This window comes from Felis catus, chromosome D3 (genome assembly GCF_018350175.1).
Source record: "Felis catus isolate Fca126 chromosome D3, F.catus_Fca126_mat1.0, whole genome shotgun sequence".
NCBI classification, from domain to species: Eukaryota; Metazoa; Chordata; class Mammalia; order Carnivora; family Felidae; genus Felis; species Felis catus.
This window is the reverse complement of record NC_058379.1, coordinates 14996708-15010175: the sequence shown is the minus strand read 5'-3', so window position 1 is coordinate 15010175 and position 13468 is coordinate 14996708. Positions and strand designations below refer to the sequence as shown.

The following is a 13468-nucleotide window of genomic DNA, read 5'->3' as shown; positions in this document are numbered from 1 at the left end:
GAGAACAGAATGAGAGCATTTTTAATCATGCTTGGTAAGTTACTGCAAGATGCGTTTTGCCAAAATGGGGAGGTAGAGAAAAGGGAAAACAAAGGAAACAAGAATGGGAGATCCAAACGCAAAGAGTGACAAAGAGGAGCCCCCAGTACGGAGGTGAAGGAAGACTCCAGGGAGACAGCTATGTGCCATATGGGGGGCCAGCAGTCTAGAGTAGGCAACCAGTCCAGAAGTCCCCAGGGGGAAGGCTTCTTCAGGGTGATGAAATCAATGGAATTCTGGTGCATCTGAGTGTCTTAAAGGGAATTTAAACACTTGGTGAAGGCCTTGAGGTTGAATTCTAATAAGCACCTAGGAAACCAGGCTTATAACAAAAATACAAGACAATTATTAACTCCTGGGGGAACCCTGTCAAGGGGAAAAAAAAAAAAAAGGCAATCATACTTTACAACAGGGCTCAGCTGTGACTAGCGTTTACATAGCCGTAATAATGTAAACACTAAATACTGACCTCATCAAAATTATGAAATAACTATATTGAGAGAGGAGGGAAGGATTTCCATGGTCAGAATTTAAGAGAATTCTTAGAAATGTACTGAAATAATCAGCTAAAAGAGGTGGGATGATTGCTTCTGGGAGGGGAAATGAGGTAGAAAATAAAAGACTACTGTATTTTGTGGCCAACTTTGTAAAATCCTTTCATTTCTAAACTGCATTATGTTATTACTGTGATCTTAGAGATTAATATGCTGTGCTGAGAAATGAGATAATTAGCCAACCATTCATTCAGTAAGCATTTAATGTGTACCTACAGTATGCAAACCCCTGGGGAGAGGGGGAGGGGGGGACCCAGTCCCTGTCCTCCCTCACAGTCCAGTGGGTTTCTCAACACAGCTGGTGGGAGGTGAGGGAGGATTTCAAACTTTTCTCTAGTGAGGCGCTAATAAGGTGAACAGATGCTGGGCATCTGTTGTCTTGAATTTCAAGGTTCGTGGCTAGTGGCAGGGGTTCCCCTTGCGAGGTTGCTGTGGGCTTAGCCTCAAGGCATGCTGGGACCTGAGCAGATGGGGCAGACAACTCCTGAAGTAACAACGGGCAGCTGGCGAGGTGGGAGAGATGTATCTAACACGCTAGACGGACCTGGCTTGTTTCAGGCACGAGGGTCACTGCTGGGGCTGCTTTGCTTGTGTGACCTCACTCAACCCTCACAATAAGCTTGCTGAGGTGGCTATCATCATCGTCTCCACTTTCTAGACTGGAGCCCAGATAGGTTATGAGACGTGCCTAAGGTCACACAGTTTGTAAGTCACAGGGCTAAAATTCAAACCCAAATCTTAAATCCATGCCCTTCGGCTTCAGCCTGGGATTTCCCCCAACTATTGGATTAAGAGTTACAAGACCTGGGTTTAGTTTCTGCTCTCCCGTTCATCGGCGGTGTGATCTCAGGCAAGTTGCTTCCCTTCTCAGTGTCTGTTCCAGGCGTGGAAAATGGAGGGCGTTGGTCCTTTGTACTTTGGCACTACATGCTACGATGGAAGAAGCCAACAGGAAAAGGAAACGTAGGAATGCGGCGCAGAGGTGAATCCTCTTCTCTGAGTCTCAATTTCCTCATCTGTTAAAAATGGGAATCGGGCAGACCTACCTCAGATGACTGTTGAGTGCACTAAAAAAGATAATGCACGAAAAGTACTTAGCCCTTGTCCAGGCACGTAGTAAGTGCTCAATAAACATGAGCTCTTCTTCATTCCTATTACTCATACGCTGACAGAGCTCCACCATGCTTGGCTTCCTGAAACTTCCACTTCCGGTAAGGTCAAAGCACCGTGTTTGCAGGAAGATGAGTGATCAAAACAGAAGAAAGGGAGTCAAACAAAATTACTGCCTAACAGGAATGTGTGCTGTTGCCCTTTATTGGTTTTACATATGAGTTAGTTTACGAATACTTTCAGGAGCATGTAAGTGTGAAATTGGAAAGCGTCACTCCAAGACTGCCACGAGCCACCGCACTGGCGATATAAAAGGGGGGAGGAGGAGGGAACAGGGTGGGCCAGGGGAAGGGAGAAAAGGACAGAGGCAGGAAGGAAAGGAAGGTGAACCTAAAGTGTGGAAGGACAAAAAGGTACGGGTCTGGGAAAAAACAAAACAGATTTTAAAGTTCAAAGCCCATTCGTCCACAGTTACTGTTCAGCACACACTCTCATTTGACTTTTTAAACATGTCCCACCCCCTACTCCGCTTTCAACCGAGCCATTTCCTCTGTATGCAGTTCCCATTCCTGGCCATGGACACTGCTTAAGGCCTGCCTCAGTTTTCAGGCCAAGCTCAAATTTTCTTTTCTTTCCGAAGTAATTGTAAAGCATTCCTGCTTCATGAAAATTCAGACTCTGGGTCAGCAAGACCTGCTTTGGAATCATGCTGCGTGAACTTGAGGCAAGTTTCTTACTCTTTCTAAACCTCAGTTTCCCAGTCTGTAAACCCCAGATGCGTAACAATAAATTCACAGACAACAAACAATTAATGAGATAATGCACGTGAAGTGTTCAACCACCTGCCCGATAAATGTCAACTGCTAGTATTTTCTCTGTACAGTTTTCTCCAGGCCTCGAATGTAGCTCCTATCCCACTGAACCAGAATTACTGACAAGCACAGCTGCCCATCCTCACTGTCCCAGAGGAAGGGAACCATGCTTTTATTTATCTCTAAATCCCCCCCAAAGAACCTAGACTACCTAACATGCAATACTCCATGAACAGCATGTGGATTGAATGCACTAATGTCAATCCTCGAGCTCATGATAGTTTACTACCATTTCAAGTAGAAGAAAAAACATCCCCAACAGTCAGCTCCAGGTGACCAGATGATCCTGGCAAGGTCCCCTGTCTTGGCTGGGATGATTGTGAAGTTCTCCAGGATCTCATTTTGGGGCTGGAACCCTCTGTTCCAATAATAATGAACACAAGAACAACAATAAATCACCAACACGTATTGAGGACTTACTACGTCCCAAACACTACTTCCGAGTGCTTTATCTAATCTATGAGAAATCACTTAATCCATGGAAAAATGCCAATTCTTATCCCCACTTTACAGAGGAGGAAACTGAGCAGGGTGACCAACTGTCTCGGTTTGCCTGGGTCTGAGACAGTTCCTGGGATGCAAGATTATCAATACTAAAACCAGAAAAGTCCGAGGCACAATAGGATGACTGTGCCCTAACTATCAAGCCATTAAGTAAAAATCCCCGGGTTAATGAGTGGCCATACCAGAGTACAGGACCCCCACCACCTCTCTGCCTATAGCTGGCCATATGAACTTGGGCACATCATTTATCATCTCTGGGCCTTAGATGTTTTCATCTTCAAAATAAGGGGTCAAACTAAATCAGCAAACAAAACTAATTGATTAAGCCACTCCTCCCATTCTGCCCAACTTGGGCTTCAGAATCCTTCTCAACCCAATGCGCTGGGCATTCATTCCAACCCACTTGCAGGAAGTGACGCTTACCATGATCTCTGAAGCTGCCAACTTTATCTTCATTGTCTCTTGGACTAAACTACCTTCTGGTCTCACAGGATTTGGCAGATTAACATCCAAAGACAGAGACAGATAGAGGGCAGCAGTAGTGACAATGGAGGGGACAGTTTCCAGAGACTGGGCACTCCCTGAATCCAGCCCTGTGTTATGTCCCCCTCAAAGCAGAGTATGGTGAATGAGAGCAAGGGCTCTGGAGAAACTGGGCTCAGAATCCTGGCTCACCATTTACTAGCTACGTGACCTTGGGCAAGGTACTTAACCTCTGTTTCTCAATTCCTTCAACTACAGAGTGAGGATTTGTAATAGTGGCTACCTCACGGGGTCATTACAAGGATTCAGTAAGTTAATATGGGTAAAGTGCTTAGGATATAGTAAGTGCTATGTACGTTAACATTATTAGGATCCTCAAAATCACTCTGGGGTGGATATTACTATTTAACCTATGTGCCTGTTATTTAACCAATATGCCTAAAGTCACATTGCAGCTAGTTAAAGCTGGATTCAAATACTGATTCCAACTCTTCTGCTTTGGCCACACTGCCACTATGCCACACTGCATCTCAGTAAACACTCAAATACTTACCGAAAGAATCAATGTTGGAAAAAAAAGTGATTCTTAATTATATGCAGGGACTTGCCAACCTGAGGCCACTGTACTCCTACCTTCAATAACTGCTTATTCTCTATGAGCACTGCTTTCCTAGCTGGCTCTGGAACGTTTTTTTTTTTTTAATGTTTATTTTTATGTTTATTTATTTCTGAGACAGAGAGAGACAGAGCGTGAGTGGGGGAGGGGCAGAGAGAGAGGGAAACACAGAATCCGAAGCGGCTCCAGGCTCTGAGCCGTCAGCACAGAGCCCGACACGGGGCTGGAACTCATGAACCATGAGATCATGACCTGAGCCGAAGTCAGATGCTTTAACCGACTGAGCCACCCACGTGCCCCTAATCTCACCTACTTTGACCCCACACCCATTCACCCCATTGGCAGGCAGACAGGTGATGCCAACAGACAGGAGCATCAGGCTGCAGAAAAACAGAGCACACCGCTGAGTCTCCAACTTTTGAGAAACAGGGGAGAGAATCTTTCAGATTCTGATTATTGGTCTTCTCGTATCAGTAAAGTGAATTTTGTCATTTTAGAGATCTGTATCTTTCAGAGAACTGAGCAAACACAGATTAGGGAAAATGGGTAAAGGGATTAAGTGTCTAGGTACCTATGCTGTATCTTGTCTCCCTCACTCCCCCAGGGATCCTTCTGAACATACATATCTTTTCGTCTTAATAATCATAGCTATTCACAAAAATACCTACTCTGGTAAACACTAAAATTCCTAAAGCTAATATATTTCTCATCATGTCATTATGTCCAAAGAGAGTGAGCTGGTGCCCATGTTTCTAGAGCATTCCTCTACTGTGTTTTTAAAAGCAGAGAAGGTGCTTAGCTTTACCAAAGATAGATGTGGGGCATCTCTAACACTAGCAGAAGAGACCAGAAATTGGTTTCATTCCTGCCTCTCTCCAAAGACTGCAAACCCTGGCTTTGGTGGTTACGCAGGCTGCTGGTTGGAGCTGAGCAGACAGTCTGAAGCAGGTGACATTGAACTGGTGTGTTCTTTCATTCAGTGGCTCTACAGCAGGACACGACATGAAAAGGTCCACCGACATCCAGAGAGCAGCAAGATGTAGCGTGTCCAGCTCTCCATCTACATTTTTAGAAACCAGTTCAATGGCTCCTACCCTTCCCTGCTTACTTCAGAGATGACAAGAAAGGCAGGCAGGAAGAGAGTGATCTGGGGAAAAAAAAAAAAAAAGGTAAGTGTTTTCCTCCAAAGGTTCTCATGTTGCTTATTAAAGTCGGCTCCATCAAGGTCATTCACTCTTTACATTCTAAATGGCTCCCTGTTTTCCGTTACACACCTGCCCACACTGTTTCAGAGCAAAGGGACCTCTTGGCTAGTAACTGTGACTCTCACAACTCGATTACCAAGGAAGAAGCCCGGAGTTACCTAGCAGGGGAAAGGGTCCTAGCAAAGTATGGCGTTTTTACCTCTGAAATTTGCTCTATAAGAGGTGAGAGCAATAAAAACAAACTCCCAGAGAAGGGCTGGAGAAAGGTGGAAATGCTGAATGCATTGTGAACAAAGGGGGCTGGGAAAAGGCTGCACAGGGCAGCGCTTAGGAACCCTGGCTTAGAATCTGAAAGAGCTGGGACTGTGCAAGCTGGTGTGTGTGACCTTGGAGAAATTACCTAACCACCCCCTGTGATAAAGGAATGTTTCCTCCTCTGAAAACTGGTGATAACAATAGCGTCTTCTCTCCAGGGTTGTTATGAGGCTTCGATGAGATAATAAAAGTGAAGGGCACAGTATTGAGGGCTGGAGCTATTATTATTCACCAGCCCACCTGTCTTTGCACATCATTTTGCACTAACAGTATCTGACAACATTTACGGAGCACTCACTAGGACTAGGCACTGTGATGAACCCTGGGTTTCAGGGGAGAATTAAGCCAAGTCTTAGACTATGTTAACAAATACATCAACAATATAACAAATTATTAACAAATTATATTAACAACTGCATTGGGAGTATCAGCACTCTTTCACAGATTACAAGGACTGAAACAGAAAATGCCTGCCTTGCAGCGTTTAGTATAGTTCCTGACCTAGACAAAGAACTCTCACAAAAGCAGATGCTGACATCAAGGGCAAGTTCTGTTTGCCTTGGCGACAAGCGGGAGGGTGACAGAGTTAACCTGAATGTTTTTTTTGTTGTTGTTGTTGTTGTTTTTACCACCACTGTGTCGCCACATCCTTCACTACTGGCTTTCACGTCCCTGGCGAACCCCTAGCCTCCACCAGGGACTTGGCTCTTCTACAACTCTAGAAAGACCCAGGTGCTCAAGAACTTGAAGGTTAAGATGACGAAAATAGAGAAAACCGGTCGACCTAGCCCTTACCCCTGCGAGGACTGGCAACCGGAAGGAAGCCTGCTCAGGCTGTGGGTGCTGGTAGTGCTATTTCCCAATCTAGATGACGGGTTACGTGGACGCATTCACATTGAGAAGATTCAACTTGTACAAATAAGATTTGTGTACTTCTCTGTACAAATGTTACAATAAAAAATTTTAAAAATAGTGACCACCCTTCTCCAACATCCAAAGCACAGAGCAGCCCTTCCTGCTGGGCATGCCACACCCAGGTCGTGAGCACACCAGGTCTGTCACCTGTGGCAGTTAGCAGCCTCCTCAGTTTACCCACCAGGGAGCTGTAGAAATACCAGCATTTTTCCCCCTTTGGTAAAACTGGGAAGCAGTGCTCTAGAGTACCAAATGGCAGCATCTTCTTCAATCATACGAGTCTACCTTAAGGTTTTTCCTATCTAAGGTCAATTGCATTGACTCAACTTTCCATGAAATTGTTTTATCATCTCCAACAAGGAGAGTATATCACATTGATGGGTCAACACCTCTAGACTGCTCTTTACAAAACTGAGAGCCTATCTTTGACATCACTCCGTATCTTCCTCTTCACAACGACCAAGTATCTAGTATATCCCTCCCTCTCTCCCAATTTCCTTCTCCCACAAACGCTGGAGGGAAAACCTAAAATAAATTTCAATCATTTATCAAGTCAATGGATATAACACAGACTACATGCTGGTTTTCTCTTTGAAAGTTTATTGTTATTTAAAAAAAAAAAAAAACAACCCTATAACTTTTTACATTTTACATTCACCTCTCAGAACATTTAATGGTACCAGTTAATGAGAATATATAAAAAGCCCACCAGCTGCTTCAAATGGCTGCAAATATTTTACCATGTTCTGGTATTAAAGTGGTTTGAACTCTTTGGAAAAAATGGCATAACATTAAGTACCAAGATTTCAAATTCCCAAATTAGAAACAGGATTTTTAAGTCAGGAGGAAATTTAGTAAAAATTCAAGGATAAAAGGAAAGGTTAATAGAAAAACAAAAGCTAAAATATTGTAAAAAATAGGATTTCCCCCGCTACCCCAAGGTAGGTTAAAAAAAAAAAAAAATGCGACCAACCCCCTCCCCGCTCCCAGTATTTCTCTTAGAAAAGTCACCCAACCCTGAATACAGGGTCTCACACACAAAGACAAATAGCTTGATTTGCAGATCAGCCTCTGGGATCTTATACTGGCCCCAGTTAGAGGGAGGGAGGGAGGGAGGGAGGAAGGAAGGAAGGAGAGAAAGAGAGAGAGAGAACGAAAGAAAGAATGAAAGAAAGAACGAAAGAACGAACGAAAGAACGAACGAAAGAACGAACGAACGAACGAACGAAAGAAAGAAAGAAGAGAGAAATTATGTAGTTAGAGATCCATAAATACTGGTATCCAAACGAATGAAAACATCCCGGCTTTGGTATGGCTACGGAAATCTGGAAACTGTTCAAGAGGACACTGGCTTTGGGAGAGAGGGAGTCAGGTGGTGGGGAAGGCAACACAAAGGCTCTAAGCAGAGGTAAAATAAATAATTGGGATGCATCCATAGCAAACACCGTGTATAATACTGAGGCAGGTGCCTCAAACAAAATACACATATAGGTTCTTGATCCGAATAACACAAGTGCAGGTTCTTGATCAGATTAACGCACATACAGGTTCTTGTTAAGAGTTGTCTAGATCAACCTTTTTCAAAGTATGAGTTGCAAGAAATAGTCTGAATTTAGGGAGAGCGAAAGAGCTTCTGGAATAAGAATGGCCACCTGGGCTAAAAGCCAGCCCCTTCTTAGTCCAGGAACCTCAAAGTCTGTTTTGCCCATCACAAAAGCACCTCCATCTCGTAACAAGGGGGCTCTGCCTGTCAGAGGGGCTGAACTGCTGGCTTGTCATCTCTGGGGTAATGAAATAAAAAACTAAATCTTCTGGGACTAAGAGTACGATTTACTGTGCTGTGTCTCAGGTCTATCCCCCTTCTGCCCCCGTTTTCACCACACTATGATTAAGGGTTGTGAGGACAAGAGAGAAGCAGAAGGCAGTGATGTGGCCAAGGCCAGAGCACTACCTCATCACCCTCAAATTTACAGAAGAGGCAAGGCCAAAGTGCCCATACCCTGGTCTTCAAATAAATAGTTAATTCACAAAAGCACAAAGGTGCCACCAGACAAGGAAGAAAAAAAAAAAAAAAAAAAAGGCAACTTGTTGCTTTGATGCAGAATCCCAGTTATCAATACAGTCCTTTTCAAAAAACCAAACTTTGGTGTACTGCTAGAAAGCCAAGTAAGACAATCATTCAGAAACAAACAAAAAACCCCACAACATTGATGACCACACACTCTACATCTAGATATATTTCCATCACAAGGGCACTAGAGGATAACAGATAGCCGCCTGATATTATGGGATGTTACACACCCACAATGACAACTCAAGCAAGAGAGCAAAGGCTGTCAAGAAGAAACAAAAGATGAAGCCTCTTTTTACTATGGACTTGGTTCACCAAAGCAAACATCATAATGGGGGCTGGGGGCAGAGAAGCAGCACAGAACACCGAGCCAACTCTAAGTAAACAAGCATCATCTACCCTGTTTTCTAAATGAGACTCCAATACCAGGGAGAAAAAAAAAGAGAAATGAATTACAAATTAAAACAAAAATGAATCTGTACAAGTCTTTACTCTGAGTCAGTAAGGTTTGGTCTCTGTTGAAGCCAGGACTTACAAGAGAAGGTGATTCACTGGTTTTCATGGCCCCCAACTTGCTTTGGGGTGTGGACATCAAAAGACAACACGAGGAGAATCACCTGAGACGAGGGGTACTACATACAAAGATGTCTTAGGATGTGTAAGGTCTACTGATTTCCCAGAGAGATGCTAACAGTTGCTCTAACCCCAAATTCATTAAATATGCTAAGGTGACAGCTATCATCCAGAAAACCCCACGTGCCAGGGAATCACTCCTCCGATGATGGGAAGGTGGGGCAGAGAGTACGGGGAAGGCCGTTTCACCAGGAATCATTAGGAAGAGCGCAGGTTTAGCGGCAGCCACGGCAGAGTTTTCTTTGTCTTCAGGCTGGACCAGACCTCCTGGGAGGCAGGGGGCGCCGACAACAAGGCCCCACGGGCTTGAAATGGTCGGAGCAACAGCGGCATGAGCAACAAGAGTGCAATCTGAGTCATGAGTGAGCATCTACAGATCACTGATTACTGCACTATCAGTCTTATCTCCCCACCTACAATAGATAACCTGGATAATCAGCCTGGGCCAGGTACCATTCCATCGACTTGGAGCAGGGGACAGAAATGAATTAGAAATAAAAACTTCTGAAATGACCACTCGTTCCAGCTTGAGCTAGAACAAACATGTCTGAATATACCACTTGCGTTAAATAACATTTAAAATGCAGGACCTTCAGCACATTATAAGCATGAAAATGCCCCCTCCCCCAACCCCATTTACTCAGTGCACGTAGTCACCCAGGCAAATTTTTCTGTCGCTCAGCCAGTGGAATGGATGGCATACGCCAGATGTTACACGAGGCATTTATTTCTCAGAGAAGGCTGAGAGCCAGGAGACTTAATCTCCTTCTGCTAGGACCTCTGCCCCAAGCTTCTGGAGAAACAGTGAATTGGGCTCGACAACAGAAAGAGCTACGTGATCCACTAATCAGATTCATGAAAATGCCGTGTAGACTGTATCCCTTCCTGGTAGAAAGACCTAAAGATAATTAATTAAAAAAAAAAAAAATGTTCCTTCAAACTCAAAGGAGCCTTTAAAAAAAAAAAAAAAGACAAAGTATAAGCAAAAAAAAAATAAAATAAAGAAATGAGTAAACCAAACTCCCAATACTCCCAAAAGTAAGAGTTCATGGTGACTGACGGCTGGAAGAGGTTGAGGCAGGAAGGAGCAACGCAAAGACCGAAGCAGCTGCCACCAAAGCGCCTCGCGGAATCCACAACAGCGCTCCCCATTTTCCAAGGCCAAGGGAGCAATTCCCGGGTTAAAAACTTTCTATTTGGAAGAAAACAAAACCAAAACCACTCCAGAAAAAAGGTCAAGGGAAGAAGAACACTGTAGAAAGTCAAGCCGCTGACCTCCGGCGGATCACGAAGAGCCCGCGCTGAAGCTGGCCCAAATAGATCCTCATCTTGGTGCTGTCACTGGTCTTCCTCACCCAGATCTGCAGGCAAGAAGGAAAGGGAACAAGATGAGAGGGGCTGACAGCAAATACCGAGGGGCAAATCTCCCAGAGCCTCAAAATATCTGCATGAATGGGGTGTGGGAAGAACACTGGCAACCTCTTCCTGTGAGGTCTTCAACCCACCTCCTTGACCTGTGGCCCTGCTCCCGGAAACCACCACCCGAGACAGCAGGCGGCAGCCCTGGACGGCCCTTCTCCCTCTCTCACACCTCTGATTCAGAAAATGGAAAGCACAGGGACACCTGGGTGGCTCAGTCGGTTGAGCGACCGACTTTGACTCAGGTCATGATCTCATGGTTTGTGAGTTCGAGCCCCGCGTCGGGTTCTGTGCTGACAGCTCAGAGCGTGGAGCCTGCTTCAGATTCTGTGTCTCCCTCTCTCTTGCCCCTCCCCCACTCATGCTCTGTCGCAGAAATAAACAAACATTAAAAAAAAAAATTAAGAAAATGGAAAGCACAGTGATCTTGGGTTCTGTTTTTGCCTTGATCTTAAGGAATGACATTTTTTGATTTGGTTTGATTACAGCATTATCAACATTCAAAATACATGTGTTCACAAATATAAACTGTCAATCAAATTTGGAAATATTTTCCTTGCCAAGGGACTTCCATATTATAGCTTTTCGCTACTCTGGTTTCCTGGCAATTAAGGCAGGGGGAAAAAAAAAAAAGAAAGAAAAAAAAACAAAAAAGAACAAGAAGAGGAACAAAAGCCCATGAGTGAGCTAAGGCCCAATCAGGATCATCAGAAGGCTCAATGAGCTTGAAACAGTCCTTCCCTCCTGGCCACATCCTTCTCCCACAGATCGCAGCAGACGACTGTCATTTCACCAGGCAGAGGCATTCTTGTGCGGCATCAAGGATGAACTTGGGAAGCAGGGGGCAGCCAGGGCAGACGGGGGCACTCAGCAAGTGTCATCCTCTGCACCAGCACTGGGAAGAAAGCCACCACCTTGGTCACCCGACACACCTGAGCTTTCTCATCTTCAGAACAACCCTATGAAGTCCTATCCTCACCCCCATTTTACGGAAGAGGAAGGCTGAGTCCCCTTGTTGCTGACACCTGCTGTCGAAACTCCTTGCTCTTGTCCCCAAAACCAGCCCGGACTCTGCTTCTCACCCGTTCCTCATCCGTTTTAACTGATATGCACCAGATGGGGCCTGACGCAGGATTCTGCTCAAGCTCTTCAAGTTCTGCTTCTCCCCCACATGCATCTCCAAGCCCATCTTTCCCTTCCCCCCCTGCCAGCTTCAAGGGTTTAAAGTGTTCCTGGTCTCATTTCAGTCTCTTTAGTTTATGTATCAACAAGAGAACTTACAGTCAAATATGCTGGTTTAAAACTAGGGGCACCGGGGTGGCTCAGTCGGTTCAGTGTCCGACTTCGGCTCAGGTCATGATCTCACGGTTCATAGCTTTGAGCCCCTCTTTGGGCTCTGTGCTGACAGCTCAGCCTGGAGCCTGCTTCGGATTCTGTCTCCCTCTCTCTCTGCCCCACCTCTGCTTGCGTGCTTGCGCAGGCGCGCGCGCTCTCTCTCTCTCGCTCGCTCTCTCTCTCTTAAAAATGAATAAATGTTAAAAAAAAAATTTTTTTTAACTCAAGTTAAAGATCTCACATGGAGTTGAGCCCCTAAGGACCTTGCAAAAGCACTTTAAACTGAAAAATGACCCCCAGAAGGGCTGAAATGGGGAGTCACCAAAAGGCTCAAACTCCCTCACCAAATGTGCCTGGAGTCAACTTATGCAAAGGCCACGTGGCTCCAGTGTCACTTTGGATCTGACCTGAAAAATGAGCTAGAATACTTCCACGAGGTGAGAAATATTTCCTCATCATCAGAGTCACATGCCTCTCTGACACACTGAGGCTTCTCCCCTCCAGGTGACATGTCTCAGTGTCACCGTTTTCTTGTCACCTCACCGACACTCTACTGTGTCAAAGGATGACCATCTTTAACAGAGAGAGTAAAAAATGTAACCTGCGTTGCTATTTTCCTGAAAAATCTCGAGGTGTCCCAGAGGAGGACAACGCACTGGTTGTGAAGTGACATTTAGGTCCCAAGAGGCCACGAGACAGGGCACATGGGCTGCTGCGAAGTCACAATGTCTCTTGCCGACGAACAGCAGGTCTCTTCATCAGATCCTTCTGTTCTGGTTCTGACGTGGCTTGGGGTGACTCACAGACCCCAAGCCTAGAGAAAAAGGACATTCATTTATCTGGAAGGTTCTCCCTGACTTCTGAGTAAACAATCATTTTGCAAACTAGTCACATTTGAGGGCATTTTCAATTCAGGAAGCTGGGAGAATGGAAGAGGCTTAAGTTATTTCATAATCCAGTTTCATTAGATTTACTGTGCACTGGCACGAATAAGTTACAGAGGGTAGACACCTAAAAATCAATTTCTTTGCAGACGTTTGTGGACTGATAAAAGATCAAGCCAATCGAGCTATTAAAGTTTTAAACTTTTTTAAAACTACTAACAATACAAGTTACACATTGCTGACATCCCTCTAATGAAGGGCCAGTCGGAGAACTCACATTGTCAAACATACCATCCGTGGGCATAACCCTCTGAGCTGACTTTGGAACCAGTCCCTCTCCTACAAGAGAGACTCTAGGAAACCAATACCTAAGGACAAGAGCCTGGTAGCTCACCGCTGAGAGGTGCAAGAGGACACGTCAGATCGTAAAGACAACAGGCAAGGAGTAGTGTGTGGCTCAGATCAGGCCAGCATCCATTTACTGAGCACTCACTGTATGCCAGACCCTGTGCC

The 13468-nt window shown here is 45.0% G+C and overlaps 1 protein-coding gene across 4 annotated transcripts in view; it reads right to left on the bottom strand.

Moving 5' to 3' along the window:
• Positions 1-778: 778 nt before the first annotated feature.
• Positions 779-13468, bottom strand: part of SUDS3 (SDS3 homolog, SIN3A corepressor complex component) — a 42645-nt gene continuing 29955 nt past the window's right edge. Inside the window, exons 13-15 of one of the 4 annotated variants that reach the window (XR_006588253.1) lie at positions 10593-10678; positions 3503-5325; positions 1873-2933 (exon numbers count right to left, since the gene is read on the bottom strand). Coding sequence is in view for 3 of the 4 variants with exons in the window: in XM_006938518.4 (XP_006938580.2) it covers positions 5283-5325; positions 10593-10678 (129 nt within the window). In the remaining variant the exon portion in view is untranslated. Of the gene's footprint in view, positions 1610-1872; positions 5326-9155; positions 10679-13468 lie in introns of those variants that run through there. The other 3 variants (XM_019814608.3, XM_006938518.4, XM_003994711.6) reach the window with 3 other exon arrangements.